General features: G+C 43.1%; 1 protein-coding gene across 2 annotated transcripts in view; it reads right to left on the minus strand.

Annotated features, from left to right (window-relative positions):
• si:ch211-236l14.4 (SITS-binding protein) overlaps window positions 1-27,530 on the minus strand; it is an 86,795-nt gene that overhangs the window by 6,427 nt on the left and 52,838 nt on the right. Inside the window, exons 5-7 of one of the 2 annotated variants that reach the window (XM_043706292.1) lie at window positions 12,674-12,865; window positions 11,712-11,980; window positions 4,764-4,900 (exon numbers count right to left, since the gene is read on the minus strand). In XM_043706292.1, coding sequence (XP_043562227.1) covers window positions 4,764-4,900; window positions 11,712-11,980; window positions 12,674-12,865 — 598 coding nt within the window. The remainder of the gene's footprint in view (window positions 1-4,763; window positions 4,901-11,711; window positions 11,981-12,673; window positions 12,866-27,530) is intronic. The other variant, XM_043706293.1, reaches the window with a different exon arrangement.

The raw sequence follows: 27,530 nt of genomic DNA on the forward strand, positions 1-27,530 counted from the left end.
CCATGGTTAGCCCCCCCCCACCTCCCATTCCTGATGAAGAGCTTATGCTTGAAACATCAACTCGCCTGCTCCTCGAATGCTGCCTGACCAGCTGTGCTTTTCCAGCACCACACTCTTTGACTCTGATCTACATCTACACTCCTCACTTTCTCACAGTCAGATCTTAAACAGGTTCTGTCTCATGCTGCCATCAGTTACCCTATCACTTGCGATCCATCATTTCTAGTCGCGACTTTTCACCAATGTTAAAAAGTTTTTCCAAATCTGTTCCATCCTGAAGCATGATTTTGAATACCTCTAACATTGTGCTCTTAATCTTCTCATGACAAGGAAAACAATCTGAACATTTCCACTATATCGATAAACTGAAGTTCTTCATCCCATTTCATAATTCTTGTCTGCACCCTGTCTAAATACCTTCTTATCTTATCTATAGTATGGTGTCCCAGTCAGGACACAACAATCTAGTTGATGCTGAACTAGCACTTTATGCAAGTTCGCCACAGCTTCCTTGCTGTCATTCTACGCACCTCTACCTATACACTGTACACTGTATGCTTTACTAGCCATTTTCTCAACCTACCTTGTTACTTTTAATTACTGATACACATTTACAGCTAGGATTCTCTGCTCCCACACTTCCTTGAAAGTTGTACTGATTATCGCCACTCATATTCTTCTGAACAAAATGCATTCTCCCATGTTGAATTTTAGCATCCAACTGTCCACCCATCACACCAATCTTTGTTCGATAAAGTTTAGCAACCTCATCACTGGTGACAAAGCCTCCCAGCTTTGGGTCACCTGCAAATTTTGAAATTGTGACCCTCAGACCCAGGAAAGGTTCACTGAGAAAAAAGGTGATCCCAGTACTGACCCTTGCGAGAATTCACTACATACCATTCTTAACCCAGAAAATAAACACTCAACACAGCTCTCTCTGTCCTTGTTGAACTTGCGTTTTTACTCCATGAGCTTCACCTTAGTTGGTAAGCCTCAGTGTGGGGATTTTAACTGTGATGCATCCCTGGCTGTTGGAGGAGGCTATGTACCACAGCACTGAAGGACTGTTAACATTGTTCCATTATTTACAAAGGGAGAGAAGATAGACCAGGAAACTACAGCTAGCCCAGTCTAATTTCTGTGGTAGGCAAGTTATTAGAAAGAATTTGGAGGGGCAGAATATATCTGTATTTGGAAAGACAAGAACTAATAGGGAATAGTCAGCTTAGATTTGTTAAAGATTGTATTCAACAAATTTGATCATATTTATTGACAAAGTAACTAGGAGTTGATGAGGATAATGCATTTGATGTGGTCTACATGAACATTAGCAAGGCTTTTGATAAGAGCCCTCATGGAAGATTGGTCAAGAAAGTACAAATCTAAGGATGCAAGAAAAGTGACAGATAGGGTCCAAAAATTGGCTGAGAGACAGGAGAAAGAGGGTGATGGTAGAGGGACACATCCATGACTGGAAATTTGTTTCCAGTGCAGTGCCACAGGGCACAGTGTTGGGGCCCTTGATGTTTATGGCTTTCATTAATAACTTGGATTTAAATGTCGGGGGTATAATCAAGAATTTCATGGATAACATGAAAATTTGTAGGGTGGTGAAGAGTGAGGAGGATAACTAATCTGTCCGAGGATCTCAATAGACTGGTCAGCTGGGCAGAGCATGGGCAAATGGAATTCAACCCAGAAAAGTGAGAGCTAATGCAGTTGGGGAGAGCTGACACAATGAAAAATCTATATGTACATACATATATATGAAACAAATGAAAAGGTGAAATGAGTAAAAGGATGAAATGAAAGAAAGGATGTGATGAATGAAAGGATGAAATGAATGAAAGGATAAAAAAGCAAATGAGTGGCATGTATTTGGGAAAATACAGTGAAAATTGTTTTGTTGCCACAATCCGGCACTGTTTTGGATTATAAAATGAATTAAAAAGAAATTAAATAGAGCTTCATCTTCTGTTCAATTGATAGAACAATATAAAGGCAGAAAAATAAGAAATGATGTTCATCTTCACAGTCCTTTTTGCCAAACATGGCTCCGGGATTTCTCGAAGGTGTTCCGATCCCTGGGCTGCAATGAGGCCCCATTCCAAGTCCAGTCAATCCCCCAGGGGTCCTCCACCTCTCGCTGACATCACTAGGAGTTCTGATCTGGGCCCACAGTACAGCCGAAGCTGCAGCTGCTGCCTCGTCGACGTTGCTACTAATGGAAACAAATAGTAGCTGACAAAGAGTTGTTTGTGGTAGCAGCCCATGTGTATGGGGGTTGGGGTAAGGACATGGAAGATGATGTTCAAAACCTAAAATTACTGAACTCACTCGAGTCCTGAGGCTGCAGGGTCCCCAAGTGGGAAGCGAGATGCTGTTTTTCCAGCTTGCGCTGACCCTCAATGGAGAACTGCAGTAGGCCTGAGACAGAGGTGTTGGCCAGGGAACATAGTGGTGTGTTGAAGTGGAAGGTAACTGGAAAGTAGAGTGGTCAATACATAGATTTAAGACAAAAGGTAGAAGACAAAGTGGACAGTTGAGAAGAATGTTTTTCACTTAGATGATAGGAGTCTGTACCTCACAAATTGGCTAAGATTATGGGGATGAATTAAGATAGAAAATCTTAGAAGATTTGAACAGAATCTGGACAATCCCCTGAGTTGTCATAGCCTCCAGGGCTTTGGGCCAGAAGTCAGAAAATGAGATTAATGGAGTCAATCACTGTTCACCAGCATGGACAACAAGGGCAAAATGACCTCCTCTTCAGCTATAAACAAACTAAAGTCTTTATCAAAAAGCACTTTGTTGAATGTTTTCAGAGGATCATGTAGACCACATTTACCACGTTACACTCATCAACCATCTCTGGCACCTTATTAAAAGGAATGCAATCTATTTACTTAAACATGATTTGCTTTCAACTAATCTGGCCTGACTTCCCCTAATTAATGCCAATTTATCTACATTGTTGTTGAGTTTGTTTTGGATGAACAGATCAAAAACCTTTCCATCACCAAGGTTACACTAACTGGCCTGTAATTAGCATTTTTCAACAACAGTGTTGAATACAAAACTGGCTTAGTCATAGAAGATAGAGGGTGGTGGTGGAAGGGTGTTTTTCAGAATGGAGACTGGTAATGAGTGGTTTTCCACAGGAATCAGTCTTAGGTCCTCTGTTGTTTGTGGTATATGTAAGTGATCTGGAGGAAAATGTGGGTGGTCTGATTAGGTAAGTTTGCAGATGAGACGAGGATTGATAGAGTTTCAGATAGTGCCAACGATTGTGAAATGATACAACAGAATATGGATAAATTGGCGGCTTGGGCACAGAAATGGCAGATGGAGTTTAATCCAGGTAAATGTGAGATGATGCACTTTGGAGGATCAAATTTAGGTGTGAATTATACTGAAAATGGCAGAACCCTGAGGAACATTAACTTACAGACAGATCTGGGCGTGCAGGTCCACAGTTCCCTAAAAGTGAACAGACAGGTGGGCTGAGTAAGAAGGCATGTGACATGCTTGCCTTCATCGACCAAGGTATGGAGTGCAAACCATGTTTCAGCTACATAAAACCCTTGTTAAGGCCACATTTGGAGTATTGTGTGCAGTTTTGGTCGCCAAACTACCAGAAGAATATGGAAGTTTTGGAGAGAATGCAGAGAAGGTTCACAAGGATGTTGCCTGGTCTCGAGGGCATTGGCTATGAGGAAAGGTTAAAAGACTAGGATTGTTTTCACTGGAAAGACAATGAGTGAAAGGAGACCTGATAGAGGTCTACAAAATTATGAGAGGCATGGATAGGGTGGATAGTCAGAGGCTTTTTCCCAGGGTTAAAGTTTCAATTACAAGGGGACACAGATTCAAGGTGAGAGGGGGAAAGTTCAAGGGAAATGTGCGAGGGAAGTTGTTCATGCAGTGTGTGGTAGGAGCCTGGAATGCACTGCCTGAAGAGGTGGTGGAAGCAGACACTGGCAACATTTAAGGGGCATGTGGATGGTTACATGAATAGGGAGGGAATAGAGGGATTCAAACCAAACAAGGGCAGAAGGGTCGTTCTTTAGTTAGGACATGATGATCGGCACAGGCTTGGAGGGCTGAAGGGCCTGTTTCTGTGCTTGTTCTTTGTTCTCTTTGTGTAACATTTCATTTACCTGACTTGGTCCCTGAACCAAAGTGGGATTGGAAGATTATGACCAGTTCCTGTGTAACTTTCACTCTGTCTTCAAGTGGATTGGAATTTGAGACAGAAGTCCAAGGCACAGTCAGTGGATGAGATACCGTATCACAAGGTAAATGAAATATCTGGAATAACTCCAGGTAACAGAAGTCATTCCTGAATATTTCAACTTTTAATGTCTCAAGGTGGTACGTGTCAAAGGAATAAGTGAGTGCAGCACCAAGAAAAAAGGTGTGGTTTTCTTCAACAAAGATAACTACAAAAGTGACAAATGCAGAAGAAAGCCTGAATGTTTCTCTTATACTATTCCCTTCATAGTGAAACTCTGACACCCAGCACTCCGATAGGAGAGCACGTTCAAAATGAACAATAAAAGTGAAACTGTTAAAGGCAATCATGATATCAATGATCTCTCTGATATTATATTGGACAGAGCTTTACTCTGTATCTAACATAGTTCTGTACCTGCCCTGGGAGTGTTTGAATTTCAAAAGGAAAGAAGAATGCGTAGAGGATGAAGAGAGAAATTAATTCTGACTGTGCTCCGAACTGGTTCCTGTTGTTGCTACATTACCTACAGCATCCGGAATGAAGAAACTGTAACCCAGCAAGCTGTAGTGAAGAACAGTGGGAATGACTCCCTTCAGTCCTGCATAACTCCAGTCTGACTGGCGAGGAGCCATCCGAACAAAGACAGGGATATGAGCAGTCCTGTGGTATATATAGTGACATTATCAATTGGCAAGCAAGCAAGCATCACGCTTACAATATCATCCTTTGATATCATTGGTTAAACATAGTGACCAGAGAAATGAAAGCCATAACGTAACAAGGTAAAATAGAGAGGGACAGACAGACTCACTGAAATGGAGACAGGGAGAGATACTCAGGGCAATAAACACCATCTGCAGTTCCCAAAGTATAACAGACCACAACTTTTTATTGGTTTTGGACAAAGGACTGAAAATGAGAAAGATGGACTCTGCTTTAGAAGAATACAAGGAATTTTGACAAGGAGACAGTAAAGGAACTGTAAGGGCTGGTGCGTCACTTAGAGGGGAACTCGCAGGTGGTGATGTTCCCATGTAGCTCCTTCTCTTTTTTTTTGGTAGCCTCGATTGCGAGTTTAGAAGGTGTCTTGGTGAATTTATACAGTGCATCTTGTAGATCATACACACCAATGCTACTGAACAGCGGTGGTCGAAGGAGGGAACAGTGGATTATTCCATCACACACTGCCTTGTAGATAATGGATAGGCTTTGGGAAGTCAGGAGGTGAGTTAAGTCATTGCAGAATTGCCAGCCAAATTCTGGCCAATGGCAACCATCAGAATGCTGATAGTAGGGATTCAGCAAGTGTGACAGTGGTCAAAAGGGAATGGTTAGATTTTCTTTTATTGAAGATGGTCATTGCTTGGCATTTATGTGGCGCGAATATTACCTACCACTTCTCAGCCCAAACCTAGATATTGTCCAGGTCTTGTTGCATTTAAACTGCTTCAGTATCTGAGGAGTTGCATCCAAGAATGATGCTGAACATTTGTGCTAAAATCAGCCAACATCCCCTCTTCCGACCTTTTGATGGAGGGAAGGTTATTGATGAAACAGCTGAAGATGTTTGGGCCTAAGGAGATCCTGCAGAGATGTCCCAGAGTTGATATAACTGACCTTCCAACACCACAACCATCTTCCTATGCGCCAGGTATGACTCCAACCAACAGAGAGTTTTCTCCCTGATTCCTACAGACTTCAGTTTTGCTAGGGTTCCTTAATGCCACACTTAATCGAATATGGCTTTGATGCCAAGGGCAGTCAGTTGCCTTACTTTTATTTTTAGTGCCCATTACAATAAAGGCCAACATTCCATTTGCTTTCCTCATGACTCCAGGTGATGGTAATACTGAAGAAGTCTGATCCCTGATTGAAATCTGGGTTGCTATACCTTAAGCTTCTTTTTTACTATATGTTTATCATGATGGTCAATCACTAAACTTATTCATAAGAGGCTGCCAAAGTACTTTAAGCCAAAGAACAAAATAAAACAGAAAAAGGAATAAAGAACTCTTTGTTATGTACAAACTATTTGAAACAATTAATATAGTGCCTTTTATTTACCAAGCGAAGGCGACAAGAAACAGGCAACTGTTGGCCAGTTTAATTAACGGGAAAATGGGAGTTTCCACATTCTCCTCACACCTGTGTGGCTTGCGTTTTGGTGCTCTGGTTTCCTCCAATAGTCCAAAGATGTGTAAGTTAAGTGGATTAGCCATGGGAAATGCAGTGTTACCAGGATAGGGGTGTTGGGTCTGAGTGGGATGCTCTTCAGAGGGTCAGTATAGATCTTTTGGGCCAAATGGTCTCTACCTGCACTGTAGGGAATCTATTCTATAAAAATGGGTATAGAGGGAAAATGTTAGAGTCTATTATGAAGGCTGTAATAGCAGTACATTCAGAAATACCTAATATGATTGAGCAGAGTCAGCATAGCTTCATGAAAGGGAAGTCATGCCAGACAAATTCGCTATAACTCTTTGAGGTGGTAACAAGCAGGCTAGGTAAACGTGAAGCAGTGAATGTAATTTATTTGGATTTGGTTAGACTACTTAATAAGAGCACATAGAATTGAGGTAGTATATTAGCATAGAGGATTGGAAAACTAAAAGAAGTCAGGGAGTTGAGTGAAGGGGGCATTATCAAAATGGCAACCTGTAACTAGTGGAGTGCCACAGTGATCAGTGCTGGTGCTACGATTATTTATAATATCCATTAATATCTTGGAATGAGGACGAACATACTTGAGCTAAGTTTGCAGATTACACAAAAATAGGTTAGACAACAAGTGGTTGAAGTCATCACAAAGCGTGTTCAGAGGGATATAGATAGGTTAAAAGAGTAGGCAAAAACTTGGAAGATAGAATATAATGTGAGAAAAGTGATGTTTCACATGTTGCAGGAAGAATAGATGAGCTGAATATTGTTTAAATGGACAGACTACAGAAAGCTACAGTACAGGGGAATTAGGGCTCTTCCTGCATAAATCACAAAAATAACTACCATAAAAGTTCAGCATGTAATAGGGAAAGCAATTGGAATGTTAGTTTTTATTTCAAACGAAATGGAGTACAAAAGTTAGGAAGTTTTGCTAAAACTGGACAAAGCACTAGTCAGAACACAGCTGGAATACTGTGAACAGTTTTGGTCCCCTTATCGAAGGGAATACATTCTGGGCATTGGAGGCAATCCAAAGAAGGTTTACTAGGCTGACATCAGGTATGAATACATGGATAGAACATTGAACATTCCAGTGCCTTCAGCCCTCGATGTTACGCTGATCTGTGGAACCAATCTGAAGCCTATCTATCCTACACTATTCCATCTTCATCCATATAACCATTTCAATGCCTTTAAAGTTGGCGAGTCTACTACTGTTGCAGGCAGGGCATTCCAACTCCTTCTACTCTCTGAGTAAAGAAACTACCTCTGACATCTGTCCTATATCTATCACCCCTCAATTTAAAGCTATTTCCCCTCATGCTAGCCATCACCATTCGAGGAAAAAGGCTCTCACTGTCCAACCTATCTAACCCTCTGATTATTTTATGTGTCTCAATTAAGTCACCTCTCAACCTTCTTCTCTCTAACAAAAACAGCCTCAAGTCCCTCAGACTTTCCTCATAAGACCTTCTCTCCACACCAGGCAACATCCTAGTAAATCTCCTCTGAATCCTTTCCAAAGCTTCCACATCCTTCCTAAAATGTGGTGACCAGAACTGTACGCAATACTCCAAGTGTAGTCGCACCAGAGTTTTGTACAGCTGCAGCATGACCTTCTGTCTTTGAAACTCAATCCCACTGCCAATAAATGCTTTCTGAACAACCCTATCAACCTGGGTGGCAACTTTCAGGGATCTATGTACATGGACATCAAGATCTCTTTGCTCATCTACCCAAATATCTTACCATTAGTCCAGTACTCTTTATTCCTGCTACTTCTTCCAAAGTGAATCACCTCACACTTTTCCGCACTAAACTTCATTTGCCACCTCTCAGCCCAGCTCTGCAGCTTATCTATGTCCCACTGTAACCTGCAACATCCTTCAGCACTATCAGCAACTCCACCAACCTTGGTATCATCCACAAATTTACTGTCATCTAGGTCATTTATAAAAGTGACAATCAGCTGTGGCCCCAAAACAGATCCTTGTGGTACACCACCAGTATCTGAACTCCAGGATGAACATTTCCCATCAACCTTTACCCTCTGTCTTCTTTCAGCTAGTCAATTTCAGATACAAACCGCCAAGTCACCCTCAATCCCATCCCTCCATATTTTGTGCAATAGCCCGCTATTGGGAACCTTGTCACATGCCTTACTGAAATCCATATACACCATATCAACCGCTTTACCCTCATGCATCTGTTTGGTTACCATCTCAAAGAACTCAATAAGGTTTTTAGATTAGATTACTTACAGTGTGGAAACAGGCCCTTCGGCCCAACAAGTCCACACCGACCCGCCGAAGCGCAACCCACCCAGACCCATTCCCCTACATTTACCGATGCACCTAACACTACGGACAATTTAGCATGGCCAATTCACCTGATCTGCACATTTTTGTTTGGACTGTGGGAGGAAACCGGAGCAAACCCACGCAGACACGGGGAGAATGTGCAAACTCCACACAGTCAGTCGCCTGAGGCGGGAATTGAACCCGGCTCTCTGGCGCTGTGAGGCAGCAGTGCTAACCACTGTGCCACCATGCCGCCCACAAACCTTCACAAAACTGTGTTAACTATCCTTAATCAACTTATTCCTCTCTAGATGATTCTAAATCCTATCTCATAACTTTTTCCAACACTTTACCCACAATCGAAATAAGACTCACTGGTCTATAATTACCAGGGTAGTCTCTAATATTGTTTAAACAAGGGGACAACATTTGCTTTTCCTCCAGTCTTCTGGCACTATTCCTGTGACGACATGAAGATCAAAACCAAAGGCTCTGGAATCTTCTTCCTGGCTTTCCAGAGAATCCTAGGATAAATCCCATCCAGCCCAGAGGACTTATCTATTTTCACACTTTCCAGAATTGCTAACACCTCCTCCTTGTGAACCTCAATCCTATCTAGTCTAGTAGCCTGTATCTCAGTATTCTCCTCAACAACATTGTCTTTTTCCAGTGTCAATACTGACAAAACAATATTCATTTAGTGCTTCCCTGATCTCCTCAGATTCCACGCACAACTTCCCACTACTATCTTTGATTGGCCTTAATCTTTCTCTAGTCATTTTTTTATTCCTGATATACCTACAGAAAGCTTTAGGGTTTTCCTTGATCCTATCTGCCAACGACTTCTCATGTCCCGTCCAGGCTCTTCTTAGCTCTCTATTGAGGTCTTTACTGGCTAACTTGTAACTCTCGAGTGCCCTAACTGAGCCATCCCTTCTTATCCTAACATAAGCCTTCTTCTTAGGAAAGGACGAGAAGGATATGGGCCAAATGCAGGGTAATGGGGTTAACTTAGAAGGACATTTTGGTCAGCATGGACCAGTTTGGGCCAAAGGGTCTGTCTCTGTGCTGTAGGGCTCTATGACTCTCTGAAAGGACAGTCTTATGAGGAGAGATTGAATACATTGGGCCTGTTCTCATTTGAGTTTAGAAGAATGATGGGAGACCTTATTTAAACATATAAAATTCTTAGGGGACTTGGACCAGGATAGATGTGGAGAGGATGTTTCCCCTTGAGGGAGAGGGAATAATCTCAGAATAAGGGGTCACACATTTGGGGTGGCACAGTGGCTCAATGGTCAGCACTGCTGCCTCACAGCACCAGGGACTCAGGTTCAACTCCTGCCTTGGGTGACTGTGTGGAGTTTGCACATTCTCTTTGTGTCTGTGTGGGTTTCCTCCAGGTGCTCCAGTTTCCTCCCACAGTCCAAAGATGTGCAGGTGCCCGTAGTGTTATGTGCATTAGTCAGGGGCAAATGAAGGGAGCTGGGTTACTCTTCAGAGGGTCAGTGTGAACTTGTTGGGCCAAATGGCCTGTTTCCACACAGTGGGGAATCTAATTTAAGGCAGAGATGAGGAGAAGTTTCTTCTCTCAGAGGATTGTGAATCTGTGAAATTCTTCGCTGCAGAGGGCTGTAGGGGCTGTGTCATTAAGTATGTTAAAAGTATGAAATAAACAGATTTTTAATCAAGAAGTGAATCAAGGGTTATGGCGAAAAGGCAGGAAAATGAATTTGAGGATTATCAGATCAGCCATGACCTAACTGAAAAGCAGAGCATATTTGATCGGATGAATGGCCTACTTCTGCTTATATATCTTCTGGTCCTGTTTGCAAATATCAGAAATAAAGATTCAACCTTTTGACCTCAACCACAACCTTACAGATACTCGAACTTCAGTGAAGCAACACTCTGCTTTCATTTGAGATGTTCTTGTCTAGTTGGCACACCTATACTTGGTTTCTTTCCAGCATTCCTCTGCATTCAGTTCATACAAGTTTCCTTAGTTAATGTCTCATCAGGAGATTCTTAAACATAGGCTTGGGGGCAGCACGGTGGCTCAGTGGTTAGCACTGCTGCCTCACAGCACCAGGCACCAGAGTTCAATTCTTGCATTGTGCAAACTTCACACAGACAGTCGCCCATTCTCCCAGTGTCTAAGTGGGTTTCCTCCCACAATCCGAACATGTGCTGGTCAGGTGAACTGGCTATGCTAAATTGTGTTAGGTGCGTTAGTCAGGGGTAAATATAGAGTGGGGGAATGGGTCTGGGTGGGTTACTCTGAGGAGGGTCGATGTGGACTTGTTGGGCCGAAAGGCCTATTTCCATACTGTAGGGCATGTAATCTAATCTAATCTCCTTATATGTGCTTTTTAAAAAAATCATACATTCAACAAGTTTGTAGGTTGTCTTTCTCTCTCTCATGTAAACATTTTCTATTTCAGAAGCTTTTCTCTGACTATCTTCTCAGCCATTTGGGTTGACTGCTCTTCTGCCTTGACTGTACTGGAGAATGCTAAACTGTGCTATTGATATAACAGGCTTTATCTGTCCAAATTATCTGTTTCTCTCTTGGGAAAAACAAGCCCACTCTCAGATAACCAAAGTGGTTCTGTCTTTCAAACATAATCTTGTTCTGCCTCCCTGTGCCCTAGGACACCTTGCTGTGAGGCAACAGTCCAGCTTTCTTCTGTCTTTCGCTCTGTTTTCTACAGAAATGAATTGTTCATCACAAAATGGATTTCTAAAAAATCTCATTTAAACGCATGCAAATATACTTTCAGACAAATCTCTGAACTCAAAACTGACATTGAAGCTATGTCTACTTTTCTTATTGGACCATACAGAAAATAAGTATCAAACTTAAAGCAATACATGACTCTGTCCACATTACATCACAAGTTTCAATATCATGAACCCTCCTAATTACATGCTGTACCTCCAGGCTATGATTCTTGTACATTGACACCGAGATCCATTGTGATAAGTTATGGAGAGGTATCACCACTTACTGAGTAGCAGTTGATATAATGGTTGTATTTCCCAGTTTCTCAGCCAGCAGTGTGAACTGGGTGATATATTCATCACTGCTGAGCTGCCAGGAATGATGCTGAACCCCGTTGATATTGGGCCTTCCCTCTCCTCCTTCCAGCGTGATGTATTTGACATCTAACCTTCTGTGAAGTCTGTGGGCCTGGGCCACGAACCAGTTGCGTGCTTCCTCATTACTGAGATTTAACTTGACGACAAACGTCCCCCTCCACTTCATCACAAAAGGAACCTGCAGGGCAAAACGGAGACATTGAGAGATTAAGGAGTTTTCCGCAGGGAAAGCAGACAATGGGCTGGGGGCAGGGTGTCAGCCATGTGCCCCAACACTGAAACATACAGCGATGGGACTATGAAAAGGAAGGAGTTATGGTCAGCACTGGGAACACCATTAAAACACAACCGATCTTTCTGACTCTGTAAGAAAGTCACATGTCCTCCTCTACCCATGTCCATCAAAGACAAGTGAGCCAAGGCTGGCCCCTCCATTCGCTTCCCATACAGAAAGAGCTACAATAACATAACATCCCTCTCTATATCATTCAGACTCAGCACTGGGCATTCCCAGGCACAGGCTGAGATACAGAGTAAGGTTCCCTCTGCACTGTCCCCATCAAACATTCCCAGAACAGGGACATCACAGGATTAGGTACAAGTGAAGCTCTATCGACATTGATAGGTTTTGGTGAATGAGGCCCCAGAGCCTCATTCAGTTTGAGAGCAGTGAACCTGTGGTTTGAAGTACTGGTTAGTGAATGGGGACTAGACCCGGGGTCACTGCTGAGTCTGAAAGCCTTAGAGTGAGATAGTTCCGGGTAGATAAAATTTCCATACTTCAAGTCAGGGCTGGGTTGGAGCTCGGTCACATGGACTTCCATGTTTGTTGAAGTGACAGTGTGCAATCAAGTAATAGGGAAGAGAGTACCTGAGATGAATGTGATGTTGCTGGAAGGCTGATCCAGAAATTTTCCCTCCCTTCCTGTAGGATTGTCTGGAACTGGTTGGAGTCAATGCTGATATAAGGGGAGAGTGTGATGCACAGTCTCAGCTGATGCAAGTTCAGGTATCTGCGGTGTGGAATGAGAGTCTTCCCTGTGCTGTCAGTCGCACTGTGTTCCTGCAAATGGTATAGTACTGGAATTAAACAGTGGAAGCAACCTCTGAGAATTTACCTGCAACAATGCACGCCAGTGAAGGGCTGCAGAAGTTCAGCGTGACCAAATCAAGCTCTACTGCCTTGACTAAATCCCATTGAATGCCAACATGAAGGTTTTCATTATGAAGGCAGCTAACACCTAAAACATGGTGAAGCGCGGTAAACTGAGATACACAATAAGATCCCACAAATAGCAATAAGCAGTAAAACAATCCATTTGCTTTCTACAAGTTCGTATGCTGACATGAAAAAATACACTCCTACCTCTCACATGAGGAGACAACATCCACCAGAACAATTCACCCTCCAACAGTACAACACTCCTTCAGTAATGAGCCTCCAACAGCACAGCATTCCTTTAGCACTGACCCTCTGACAGTGCAGTGCTCCCTCAAGATTAATCCTCTGACAGTGCAGCAATCCCTCAGTACTGACCCTCCCACAAAGCAGTATTCCCTCAGTACTGATCCTCCAACAGCACAGAACTCACTCAGCATTGACCCTCTGATACAATTAACGCTTCCGTCAGAGTATGTGCCTGTCAATCAGACTGATGTTGGAAATACATATATCTATATGCACTGTGTAAGGAAAAGCAAGTGGAGGATATTCAAGTGTTTGTACACTTGCTGTAATAAATAAGGTGTTTTGCTTTCTTCAAGGAACCCCCATCTTTGGAGGTGACTTAGGGTCTTCTGTGATGAAGGTTGCCTTGCAACCCTGACTAGTTTTGGATTTCTGCTTCAAACAGAATCAGAGAGAAATGAGAGAAAAAGCAGTAACAATAATATGTGGCAAGGTTCCAGAATCTCTCTCTTCTGTTGCTTGAAACTTGGGAAACTGGTGATGGCAACACCTCAGTTTTTAGTACCTTGCAAAGGCGAAAAGCTGAGAAATGATAATTATCTAAAGGCTTGGATCCAGCTTGATTTCTAATCAAGCTGAAGTTTTATTTAAGAGATGTTTCATCAGTATATGACTGTCAGAAATTCAGTTTTGTCAGGAGAAACTCGGTAGAAATGATCACTAAGAACATTTCTACCTTTTCTCTGAAAGAAGATCTCTGCAGTGTCATTGAATTGTGCGTACGAGTGAGTGTGTTTGTTCACAATTAAAATTTAAAACAAATTGTAATTCCAGTGTTAGCAGTCATTTTAAGGGTAAGTTATGTAGTAGAATAAACAGGTTATTTTAAGTTTATTAAATTAGCGTGAGTATCATTACTAAAAGGAAACAATTAGCTATTTTGTTGATTGGATTTAAACATTTATACTAACAGCGTGACTTCTGGACTGGTAGGGTTCAATCACCAGCACGCTCCTCACTTCACAGACCAGTGGGAAGAATCCTGTCAAAGCAAAACTGCAACACGTCCAGGGAATTCTTAACATCCAGGATTCACAATACACTGACTTCTTTGTTTCTGCATCCTGCTTCCATCAAAATTGCATTCACCAGTACCAAATACTTCCTCTCAACCCAAGTAAGGATAGAAACTTCTAACTGAATCATTGGCAAAGAGAGAGAAAAATGTTTCATCCTGCACTCATCAGAACAAATACAAAAATGACAAATTGGCTTGAATTGCCCAACCCTTTTGGGGTGGCACAGTGGCTCAGTGGTTAGCACTGCTGCCTCACAGTGCCAGGGATCTGGGTTTGATTGCAGCCTCGGGTGACTGTCTGTGTGTGGTGTCTGTGTCTGTGCGGGTCTCCTCCATGTGCTCTGGGGAGGGTTTCCTCTCACAGTCCAAAGATGTGCAGGTTAGGTGAACTGGCCATGCTAAGTTGCCTATAAGTGTTCAGCGATGTGGAGGTTGGGTCCATTAGTCAGGGGTTAAATGTAGGGAAATGGGTCTGGGTGGGTTTCTCTTCAGAGGGTCGTTCTGGAGTTGTTGGGCCAAAGCGGCTGTTTCCACACTGTAGGGATTCTATGATTACCATGGAGGAAACAATGGAGAATAAGGAGGCTCTCCAAGCCACAGCTAATTTGGAAAAAGTGCCAGTTTTGAATGCATTCTCTATATTTATAGTGAATGAGTCACTACCCATTCTAACAAGTCTAAATGAAACATGTAATGAATTTAAAGGATTACCTCAGTTATTTATGTAGCTCTTAGCACATTCAGGGTTATTTGACAAGTGCTGGTAAAAACAATGACTGCAGATGCTGGAAACCAGATTCTGGATCAGTGGTGCTGGAAGAGCACAGCAATTCAGGCAGCATCCGAAGACAGGCAAAATCGACGTTTCGGGCAAAAGCCCTTCATCAGGAATAAAGGCAGAGAGCCTGAAGCGTGGAGAGATAAGCTAGAGGAGGGTGGGGGTGGGGAGAGAGTGGCATAGAGTACAATAGGTCAGTGGGGAAGGAGATGAAGGTGATAGGTCAGGGAGGAGAGGGTGGAGTGGATAGGTGGAAAAGGAGCTGGGCAGGTCGGACAAGTCCGGACAGGTCAGGGGATCGAGTTGCTGGAGGTTAGAAGCTAGGATGAGGTGGGGGAAGGGGAAATGAGGAAACTGTTGAAATCCACATTGGTGCCCTGGGGTTGAAGTGTTCCGAGTTGGAAGATGAGGCGTTCTTCCTCCAGGCTTCTGTTGGTGAGGGAGCGGCAGTGGAGGAGGCCTAGCACCTCCATATCCTCGGCAGAGTGGGAGGGGGAGTTGAAATGTTGAGCCACTGGGCGATTTGGTTGATTGGTGCGGGTGTCTCGGAGATGTTCCCTAAAGCGCTCTGCTAGGAGGCGCCCAGTCTCCCCAATGTAGAGGAGACCGCATCGGGAGCAACGGATACAATAGATGTTATTAGTGGATGTGCAGGTAAAACTTTGATGGATGTGGAAAGCTCCTTTGGGGCCTTGGATAGAGGTGAGGGAGGAGGTGTGGGCGCAGGTTTTACAGTTCCTGCGGTGGCAGGGGAAAGTGCCAGGATGGGAGGGTGGGTCGTAGGGGGGCGTGGACCTGACCAGGTAGTCCAGTACTGATCCAGTATTTGACAAGTGCTGCCAATTGCAACTAATGATCAAATCTTTTTTTGCAAACATTCAAATGAGTCAACATCTACCACTCCCAGACCTTTACAGGACCCAGCCTACTACAAATTATCCCAACAAGGTAAAGTATCGCAAACAACTGAACAACCTAAACAAGCTTTTACACACTGCTACTATGCAGCAGCTATACTGGTGATATTTTTCATTAATAGGAGGCTGCTTTAGTCCATAAAGAGTTCCTGCCTACTACATATTTGAGGATCATGTGTGAATTTCAGTCAGTGCAAATTCCTGATATATGTGCCCCAAGTGATTGGCTAACCCAATCAAACAGCACTTTTGGATTGTTCATGCATGGCAGAATACAGCCTGCACTCAACTAGCATGTGCTTGCAAAACCCAAAACAAAACATCGATTGTGAGATGTGATTGTGATTGGGTAGCACTTGGGGAAAAATCTTGAGTGCACCAAAAACTACACCGACAACAGTTGATGACAGGTCAAACTTGATTCACTGATACTTGTGGAAAGGAACATACATTCATACATAAGGACTTGTTCTCTGCAAACAAAAGGAATATATTCAAGCCTTGTCTCTTTTCTGCAGGATCTCGGAGCTTAAACAGCCTATTGCTTTCTATGTAGAAATGCCCAGGCCAGTCAATATGCCAAATCGGTCAGTCTTTTCTCCTGCAATATAAACAGTTGCGATTGTTAAAATTTGATATTCTTCCATTTGTTCTGATGAGTCCAAGGTAAAATCTCCTGCAGCACGTCCCCACACCAGGAAATGCAACTGTTTCAATTTTACAGCCCACTCTGTACATAGTTGGGAGTCAGCAATATCATCCATCACATGTAAAGAATATATGCATAGGAAGCCATTTAGCCCTTCAACCTGTTCGTTCATTATGTTAGCTCAAGTCTGATTGGTATCTGCTCAGTATTATTTTACTAGCCTTACCCAAGAAAATAATGCAAGAATATAGTGGACATGTTGTAATGCCAAGTGAACATCAACATCAGTATTCTGCACAACATCTCTATTAAACGAGAGTCCTAATTTCATCTCTGGGTCCCACTCCCTCCTATTCCTCCAACTTTGTGTGTGCTTTGTAGGCATCAAGCATTTCTGAACGTCTCGAGATCTTCCAGGAAACAGGCACTGTCATCCAAAATTCACCTGTTGTCAAATCCAGCTGGACCAGACAGAAAGCATGTCCAAACGGCTCTGCAGGAAAATAAAAGGACACTTCCGAGGGAGGTTTTCCTTCTGATCAATAACACCCCACTTTCTCTGCGATCCAGCCCACAACCAGGCCTGGTTGCACAGGGCTGAAAGTCCTTGAAAATGAAACTTTGCAACCAGGTTTGTGTGAACAGACATCTGATTTTGTCTGAAGATTATCAGATTTTCATCTGTAGTCTGTGTCCTGATATCTCTCTCCAAATTGTTCAACTGTCCTGGTTTTACTCCTAAGGGCTCTGCCATTCACTGTATAATTTCCACCTGTACTAGAGCTTCCAAAGTGCATCACCTCACATTTGTCTGGATTAAACTCCATCTGCCATTTTTCTGCCCAAGCCCCCATCTGATCTATATCCTGTTGTATCCTCTGACAATGCTCTTCACTATTTGCAACTCCATCAATCTTTGTATCACCCTTGAACTTATTAATTGGAACACCTACGTTCTCCCCAAAATCATTTATGTAGATCATGAACAGCAGAGGTCCCCGCACTGATCCTTGTGGAATACCACTAATTACAACCATCAAAAAAGCATCGTTCCATGCCAGTCCATGTAGATAACATCAGCCACTTTTCCATCTTCATCACCTCTGCAAAAAAGTGAGTGAGGCATGACTAATATTTAAGGAAGATGGTCAGGAAAAGCCAGGCAACTATAGACCAGTGAGCATGACTTCGGTGGTGGGCAAGTTGTTGAAGGGAATCCTAAGGAACATGATTTGTATATATTTGGAAAGGCAAGGACTGATTAGGGATAGTCAACGCGGCTTTGTGCATGGGAAATCATGTCTCACTAACTTGATTGAGTATTTTGAAGAAGTAACAAAGAAAATTGATGAGGGCAGAATGGTGGATGTGATCTATATGGACATCAGCAAGGCGTTAGACAAGGTTCCTCATGGTAGACTGGCTAGCAAGGTTAGATCACATGAAATACAGGGAGAATGAGCCATTTGGATACAGAACTAGCTCAAAGGTAGAAGACAGAGGGTGGTAGTGAAGGACTGCCTTTCAGACTGGAGGACTGTGACCAGTGGAGTGCCACAAGGATCATTGCTGGGTCCACCACTTTTCGTCATTTATATAAATGATTTTGATGTGAACATAGGAGGTATAGTTAATAAGTTTGCAGATGACAACAAAATTGGAGGTGTAGTGGACAGCGAAGGAGGTTATCTCAGAGTACAACGGAATCTTGATCAATGGGTCAACATGCTGAGGATGGCAGATGGAGTTTAATTTAGTTAAATGTGAGGTGCTGCATTTTGGAAAGATAAATCAGGGCAGGACTTACACACTTTATGGTAAGGCCCTGGGAGTGTTGTTGAACAAAGAAATCTTGGAGTGAAGGTAGACAGGATAGTGAAGGCATTTGGTATGCTTTCCTTTATTGGTCAGAGCATCAAGTATAGGAGTTGGGAGGTCATGTTACAGCTGTTCAGGATATTGGTTAGCCCAATTTTGGAATATTGTGCGCAATTCTGGTTTCCCTCCAATTGGAAGGACGTTGTGAAACTTGAAAGGATTCGGAAAAGATTTACAAGGATGTTGCCAGGATTGGAGGGTTTGAGCTATAGGGGGAGGCTGGATAGATTGGGGCTGTTTTCCCTGGAGCATTGGAGTCTGAGGGTTGACCATATAGAGGTTTATAAAATCATGAGGGGCATGGACTGGGTTTATAGACAAGGTCTTTTCCCTGGGGTGGGGGAGACCAGAAATAGATGGTGTAGAATTAGGGTTAGAGGGGAAAAATTTAAATGGGACCTAAGGGGCAACTTTTTCACACAGAGTAGTGCATGTGTGGAATGAGCTGCCAGAGGAAGTGTGGAAGCTAGTACAATTACATTTAAAATGCATCTGGATATGTTTATGAATGGGAAGGATTTTGAGGGATATGGGTCAAGTGCTGGCAAATGGGACTACATTAGTTTAGAATATCTGGTTGGCATGGACAAATTGGACTGAAGGATCTGTTTCTGTGCTGTACACCTCTATGACTCTATGACCGTATGATCCTCCCAAACACCCCCCACACACAAACCATGCTGTCTATCACTAATAAGTCCATTTGCTTCTAAATATGTATAGATCATGTCCCTGAAAACTTTTCCAATAATTTCTCTACTGCCGATGTGTGACTCACAGGCCTGTAATTTACAGGATTAGCCCTGCTACCCTTCTTAAACAATGGGGCAACATTGGCTATTCTCTAGTCCACTGGGACCTCACCTGTGGCCAAACAGAAGAAAAGATGTCTGTCAATGTCCAACAATTTGTTCTCTTGACTCCCTCAATATTCTGGGGTAGATCCCATCAGGACCCGGGGTCTTTTCTACCTTAATACTTTTTGAGACGCACAACACCTCTTCATTTTTAACAGCAACTTGGCTTAGAAACTTGACATTCCTTTCCCTGGGATTATATTCCACCAATTCCCTCTGGCTCCACACATAGATTCCATCGAATCCTTAGGAGTATTAAGGTGCAGATGGATCTGGGTGTGCAGGTAGTAAAAAAGGCCTATGGCGTGCTTGCTTTCAATGGAACATGCATTGAGTATAAGGATAGATGAGTTATGCTGCAGCTTTCTTGACCTTTACTTTGGCCATACTTGGAATATTACGTACAGGTCTGGTCATCACAATACCAGAAGGATTTGAATGCTTTGGAGAGGATACAGAGAAGGTTTACCTGGATGTTGCTTGGCATGGGGGATTTTAGCTATGAAGAAAGGTTGGATAGATTGGATTTGTTTTCACTGGAATGCAGGAGGTTGAGAGGCGACCGAATAGAAGTTTATAAGATTGCAAATGGCATGGATAGAGTGGAATGTGTGAGGCTTTTTCCCGGGGTGGAAGGGTCAATTATTAGGGGACACAGATTCAAGATGTGAAAGGGAAGTTTAAAAGAGATGTACAAGGCAAGTTTTTCACACAAAGAGTGGAGAGTGCCTGGAATGCATTGCCAGAAGTGGTGGTAGAAGCAGCCACAATAGCAGCATTTAAGAAGCACCTGGATGAATACATGAATAGAAAGAGAATTGAGGAAAGACAGTTTTAGGACGGAAGGGCAAAATGTGTTGGTCAGATTTGGACAGCCAAAGGGCCTATTCCTGTGCAGGATTGACCTTTGTTCAGCTTTTCCCTCCAATGAAACACATGGGAGATTTTGGCCAGTGTGCCATGTTTCCTTTCAGCATCTGCTCACTTCCTCACTTTAGCCTGCCCTTCCAGGTACTGTTAGCCCTCTCACACTGCACAGAATCTGGTGAATTGGAATGCCACCCACCTACCACTCATTAAGCAGCTATGCCATGGCCCTTCAATTGGCTCAGGACTCCTTTTCAGTGGCATCCAGAACTCGAAGGCAGCCAGAACAATGATTGCAGATGCCCACCAGATGTACTTGTGGAGACAATCAGGAAATCATCACAATCAGCATCAAAAAAGATAGAATCTTAGAATCCCTACAGTGTGGAAACAGGCCATTCAACCCAACAAGTCCACACCGACCCTCCGAAGAGTATCCCACTCAAATCCCTTCCCCATTACTCTACATTTACCCCGACTTACACACCTAACCTACACATCCCTGAACACAATGGGCAATTTAGCATGGCCAACTCACCTAACCTGCTCAGCTTTGGATTATGGGAGGGAACCGGAGCACCCGGAGGAAACTCACGCAGACACGGGGAGAATGTGCAAACTCTACACAGCCACCCCGAGGCTGGAATCAAACCTGGGTCCCTTGCACTGTGATGCTGCAGTGCTAACCACTGAACCACCATGCAGCAGGTTCACTTCAGTGTGGCACATTCAACCAAATGTTTCATTGGAAGATTGCAAGCTTTGTTGCTCATATCTCTGGGCGCAAACAAGATTTCCAACATTTGAGATACGTTTTGAAAGGCAACATCTAGCTAAAAGATATCTATTGTTAGCGTTGGAGTATGTACATTGCCTTTTAAGAGCTTACCTCCATATATTGTATATACAATGTTATGACTCTGTCTGACAGTTAGTCTGCTGGAGGCCTGCAAGCTGCACACGTAGAAATCAGTCACTTGCTGTAAGTTCTGCTACATATACAGGTACACAATCCTTTATGCGAAATTCCAAAATCTGAAAACCTCTGCAATCCGAAGTTGTTTTGTGAAATATTTTTCTGTATTACAAAGTTGTTTGGTGTGCAAAGAGGTCACCCAACTCCACACCCACTTGACCCACTTCACTCAAATGTGACATGGTGGCATGGCCCAGCCCTGGCAGGAGTCAATTGTGTCTTTACATTCATACTACTTCCATGTGGATCTGCTGTTCAATCAGATTTTTTAAATTTCAGTGTAAAAATGTCATTTATTCTGAAATCCAAAAAATTCCAAAATCTGAAAAACAACTGGCCCATGGATTGTGTACCCTTATTATGGTGTATTTTACCAGTTTAAATCGACTAACCCATACAGTAAATCAATCTCGAATGGGTGATTCGTTATTAGACCATTATCATTAATATGACAGTGAACAGTGGCAGAAAACATCATGTAGGTGAAGCCTATTGACCTTGAACAGGCAACAAGTTAATTTACAGATGAAACACATGATCAAAGTATTAAATTGTGCTAAAACGCATGAAACAATTCTTGGCATCTTTGCTCATTACAGCTTCGGAGAGTGTTGAAAACACAGCTCACTAGATCACAGACAAGCAGTTCAACTCGTTTGAAAAAGGGAAGCAAGGGACTTTTAAAGGCATATTGTCAGAATGTACACAAAAGTTCCCAATTTAACGTGAGACTCAGCAGATCTTCTAACATAGAAACATAGAGAAATAGGAGTAGAAGTAGACCATTTGGCCCATTGAACCTCCTTTGTCTTTTAATACGATCATGGCTGATCATCCAACTCAGTACCCTACTTGCACTTTCTCTTCATACCTTTGAGAGCCAAAAATTATGTCTATTCATTGTTTCAGCCTCTTCGGTCAAAGCCAATGTTTTGGTGACAGAATCTAAGGTTAAGCTTAGATTAAGCTTTGTCTAATGTAGAAAAATAAGCCTTTAAGCAATTGGAAATGAAAAGCTACAGATTGCACATGTCTGGATTAACCGAAGAACTAGAAGACCCCAACAATATGGATCTTATTAGAAGACTATTTCTGGGTCGGATTACACTTGTTTACTCATCACTGTATGCCATTTATACAGAAGGCTACAGAATCTGTGGGCCACTTCATCAGCAGATGTATAGGGAAGGGCTTATGTGACTTTTCAGATGGAGACGTAGGTAACAGGATCACAAAGTCAGTGATCACAATGTGGCACCAGGGAAGCTGTCTCAAGAGACCTTCCAAAAATGCAGTGTCCAAGTGCTACTGAAAGATAGACATACGTTTGAAGCAATCCTGGCTGTAGGGCTGGTGTAGGAGGGAGGGCTTCCGATAAGTCAATCATTGGGATACTTTTTGCAACTGAACTGGAGGGCACCAAAATTCTGGGTGGGAGGTTTGCTAGATCTCTTTGGGTGTGTTTAAACCAGATTGACAGGGGGGTGGGAACCAGAGCTTTGGATCAGATGATGAAGTAGGTAGTAAACAGCCAGACACAGCGTGCCGCGAGTGCAAATGTTATTCCCTTGTTCAAAAAAGGGAATAGGGATAGTGGAGAGAACTTGCGCCTAGAGTTGGAGGAAGATGGGGAGGTCTTTAATTAATACTTTGCTACAATTTTCACTGTTGAGAGGGACCTTGATGTTTCTGAGGACAGCGTGAAACAGACTGATATGCTAGAACAAGTTGGTGTCAGGAAGGAAGACATGCTGAAAATTTTGAACAATATAAAAACAGATAAATCCCCTGGGCTGGACAGGATATACCCTCGGTTACTACAGGGAGCGAGGGAGGAGATTGCTGCGCCTTTGACGATGATCTTTGCATCCTCACTGTCTAGTGGAGTACTGCCAGGTGATTAGTGGGTGGCAAATGTTATTGCTTTGTTCAAGAAAGGGAATAGGGATAATCCTGGGAGTTACAGATTAGTCAGTCTTACATCAGTGGTGGGCAAAGTGTTGAAGAGGATTCTGAAAGACAGGATTTATGATTACTTGGAAAACCATTTTTAGGTTAGAAATATTCAGCATGACTTTGTAAGGGGCAGGTCATGCCTCACAATCCTTATTGAATTATTTGAGAATGTGACGAGATATGTTGATGAAGGTAGAGCAGTGGATGTGGTGTACATGGATTTTAGCAAGGCGTTTGATAAGGTTCCAGAAAGTAAGAAGGCATGGGATACAGGGAAACCTGTCTGTCTGGATACAGAATTGGCTGGCCCATGGAAAGTATTCAGTCTGGAGCTCGGTGATCAGCCGTGTTCCACAGGGATAGGTTCTGGGACCGCTGCTCTTTGCGATTTTTATAAATTACTTGGATGGGGAGGTGGAAGGGTGGGTTACTAAGTTTGCTGATGACACAAAGGTTGGTGGGGGTGTGCAGAGTGTGGAGGGCTGTTGTAGGATGCAACGGGACATTGACAGGATGCAGAGCTGGGCTGAGAAGTAGCAGATGGAGTTTAACCTGGAAAAGTGTGAAGTTATTCACTTTGGAAGGTCAAATTTGAATGCAGAATACAGGGTTAAAGGCAGGATTCTTGGCAGTGTGGAGGAACAAGGGGATCATGGGGTCCATGCCCATAGTTCCCTCAAAGTTAATAACCCTATCAAGAAGGGTGGCAAGAAGGTGTATGGAGCATTGGTTTTAATAGCAAGGGAATTGCGTTTAAGAGCTGCGAGATTATGCTACAGCTCTATAGAATCCTGGTTAGACCACACTTAGAACATAGAACACAGAACAGTACAGCGCAGTACAGACCCTTTGGGAAACAATGCTGTGCTAAGCATTTATCGTAATCTAAGATCAACCTAACCTACACACCCCTCAATTTACTGCCGTTCATGTGCTTGTCCAGCAGTCGCTTAAATGTCCCTAATGTCTCTGACTCTATTATCACCGCTGGCAGTGCATTGCATACTGGATTAGAGTGGTGCTGGAAAAGCACAGCAGTTCAGGCAGCATCTGAGAAGCAGGAAAATCAATGTTTCGGGCAAAAGCCCTTCATCAGGAATAGAGGCATAGTGCCTGCAGGGTGGAGAGATAAATGAGAGGAGGGTGGGGGTGGGGAGAAAGTATGAAGGTGATAGGTCAGGGAGGAGGGTGGAGTGGATAGGTGGAAAGGAAGATAGGCAGGTAGGACAAGTCATGGGAACAGTGCTGAGCTGGAAGTTTGGAACTGGGGTGAGGTGGGGCAAGGGGAAATGAGGAAACTGGTGAGCGAGTCTGTTTCAGGGCATGGTTGAAGAGCTTCAGGGCAGAGGAAATGACCTGGGAGTTGCAGTGGGAGGGGGACTCCCTGAGATTCTTGTAGAGAGAGGAGGAAAACTTCTTCAAGGCAGGCATCCTTGCAAGAGGATTCGCAGTAGGGTTAAAATCAACTAGGTAAAAACAAAGACTGCAGATGCTGGAAACCAGATTCTAGATTAGAGTGGTGCTGGAAAAGCACAGCAGTTCAGACAGCATCTGAGGAGCAGGATAGTGCATTGCATACACCCACCACTCTGCATAAAGAACAGACCTCTAACACCTCCCTTATACCTTCCTCCAATTGCAAATTCTGACCTCTCATGACAGCCATTTCAGTCCTGGGGAAAGGTCTCTGGCTATCTACTCTATCTATACTTCTCATTACCTTGTACATCTCTATCAAGTCACTTCTCTTCCTTCTTCTCTCCAGTGCAGAAAACCCTAGCTCACTCAACCTCTCTTCATAAGACAAGCCCTCCAGTCCAGGTAGCATCCTGGTAAATCTCTTCTGCACCTCCTCTAAAGCTTCTGCATCCTTCCTATAATGAGGCGACTAGAGCTGGACACAATATTCCAAGTGTGGTCTAACCGGGGTTTTATAGAACTGCAGCAATACCTTCTGGTTCTTAAACTCAAGTTGTGTGCAGAATCTGAAGCAATGGGGAAGCGCTTAATGAATACTTTTCATCAGTATTCACATTGGAAAAGGGCAATGTTAGTGAGAATATGGAGATACAGACTACAAGGTTAGATGGGATTGAGGTTGACAAAGAGGAGATTTTAGCAATTTTGGAAGATCTAAAAATAGATAAGACCACTGGGTCGGATAGGATTTTTCCTCTGATTCTCTGGGAAGCCAGGGAGGAGATTGCAGAGCCTTTGGCTTCGATCTTTTTGTTGTCATTATCTACAGGAATAGTGCCAGAAGACTCAAGAATAGTAAATGTTGTTTGTTTGTTTAAGAAGGGGAGTCAGGTCAACCCTGGTAATTATAGACCAGTGAGCCTTACTTTGATTGTGTATAAGATGTTGGAAAGCGTTATAAGAAATAGGACTTATAATTACCTGGAAAGGAATAATTCGATTAGGGATAGTCAACACGGCTTTGTGAAGGACAGGTCATGCCTCAATAACCTTATTGAGTTCTTCAAGAAGGTGACAAAATAGGTGGATGAAGGTAAAGTGTTTGATGTGGTGTATATGGACTTCAGTAAGGTGTTTGATAAGGTTCCACACGGTAGGCTATTGCACAAAATACGGAGTTTCGGGATTGAAGGTGATTTAGCAGTTTGGATCAGAAGTTAGCTACCTGAAAGAAGACAGAGGATGGTGGTTGATGGGAAATGTTCATCCTGCAGCTCAGTTACCAGTGATGTGCTGCAATGATCTGTTTTGGGGCCACTGCTGTTTGTCATTTTTATAAATGATCCGGATGTGGACGTAGAAGGATGAGTTAGTAAATTTGCGGATGGCACTAAGGTTGGCAGAGTTGTGGATAGTGCCGAAGGATGATGTGGGTTACAGAGGGACATAGATAAGATGCAGAGTTTAATGCGGGAAAGTGTGAGGTAGCTCACTTCAGAAGTAACAGGAATGCAGAGTATTGTGCTAATGACCAAAATTCTTGGCAGTGTAGACGGACAGAGAGATCTCGGGGTCCTAGTGCATAAATCCATGAAAGTTGCCACCCAGGTCGATAGGCTTGTTAAGAAGGCATATGGTGTGTTGGTGTTTATTGGTAGGGGGATTGAGTTTCAGAATCATGAGGTCATGCTTCAGCTGTACAAGACACTGGTAAGGCTGTACCTGGAGTACTGCATGCAGTTCTGGTCACCACATTTATAGGAAGGATGTGGAAGCTTTGGAAAGGGTTCAGAGGAGATTTACTAGGATGTTGCCTGGAATGGAAGGAAGGAATTACGAGGAAAGGCTGAGGGAATTGAGGCTGTTTTCGTTGGAAAGAAGAAGGTTGAAAGGTGACTTAATCGAGACGTATAAGATAATCAGAGGGTTAGACAGGGAAGACAGTGACAGCCTTTTTCCTTAGATGGTCAAGGCTAACAGGAGGGGATAGAGCTTTAAATTCGGGGGTGATAGATTTAGGACAGAAATTAGGGTTAGTTTCTTCACAGAGAGTAGCAGGGGTGTGGAACTGCCTGCCTGCAACAGCAGTGGACACACTGATGTTAATGGCATTTAAATAGTCATTGGATAAACATATGGATGAAAATGGAATAGTGTAGGATAGATTAGCTTCACATTGGTTCCAAAGATCAGCGCAACATCGAGGGCCTAGGGCCTGTACTGCGCTGTAATGTTCTATTTCCTATGTTCTAAATAACCAACTTAATCACTAAGATAGAGTCAGAGTCATAAAGATCAACAGCACAGAAAGAAACCCTTTGATCCATCACATCCATCGTTGTCAAAAATGACCACCCAACTGTCTAATCCCTTTTTTCCAGCAATTGGCCAATAGCTTTGTATGCCTTGGCACTGTAAGTACATATTTAAATACTTCTTCAATGTTACATGCATGCGTGTCACTCTCTGGGTGAAAATGTTTTTCTTACATCCCCTCTAAACCTTCTTCTCCTTACCTTAAATCTCTGTCCTCTGGTCATTGATTCCTCCATCAAGGGAAGAGTTTTTTCTTATCTACTCTATCAATGCCCCTCATAATTCTATACATCTTAATCATTCCCCTCTCAACAGCCCCTGTCCCTCATAATTCTATACATCTTAATCATTCCCCTCTCAACCTCCCTGCTCTTCATAATTTTATACATCTTAATCACTCCTCTCTCAATCTCCCCTGCTCTTCACCTGACAAAGGAGCAGCGTTCCGAAAGCTTCTGCTTTCAAATAAACCTGTTGGACTATAACCTGGTGTCATGTGATTTCTAACTTTGTTGAGCACAGTCCAGCACCACCACATCACATTTACAAATAAGACAGAGAAGGCAACTAGTTCTGAGGATAAACAGTCCAAACCCCAAGAGGCTGGTGGTGGGGAGGGGTGGATGGGG

This window comes from Chiloscyllium plagiosum, chromosome 16, assembly GCF_004010195.1.
Source record: "Chiloscyllium plagiosum isolate BGI_BamShark_2017 chromosome 16, ASM401019v2, whole genome shotgun sequence".
NCBI lineage: Eukaryota > Metazoa > Chordata > Chondrichthyes > Orectolobiformes > Hemiscylliidae > Chiloscyllium > Chiloscyllium plagiosum.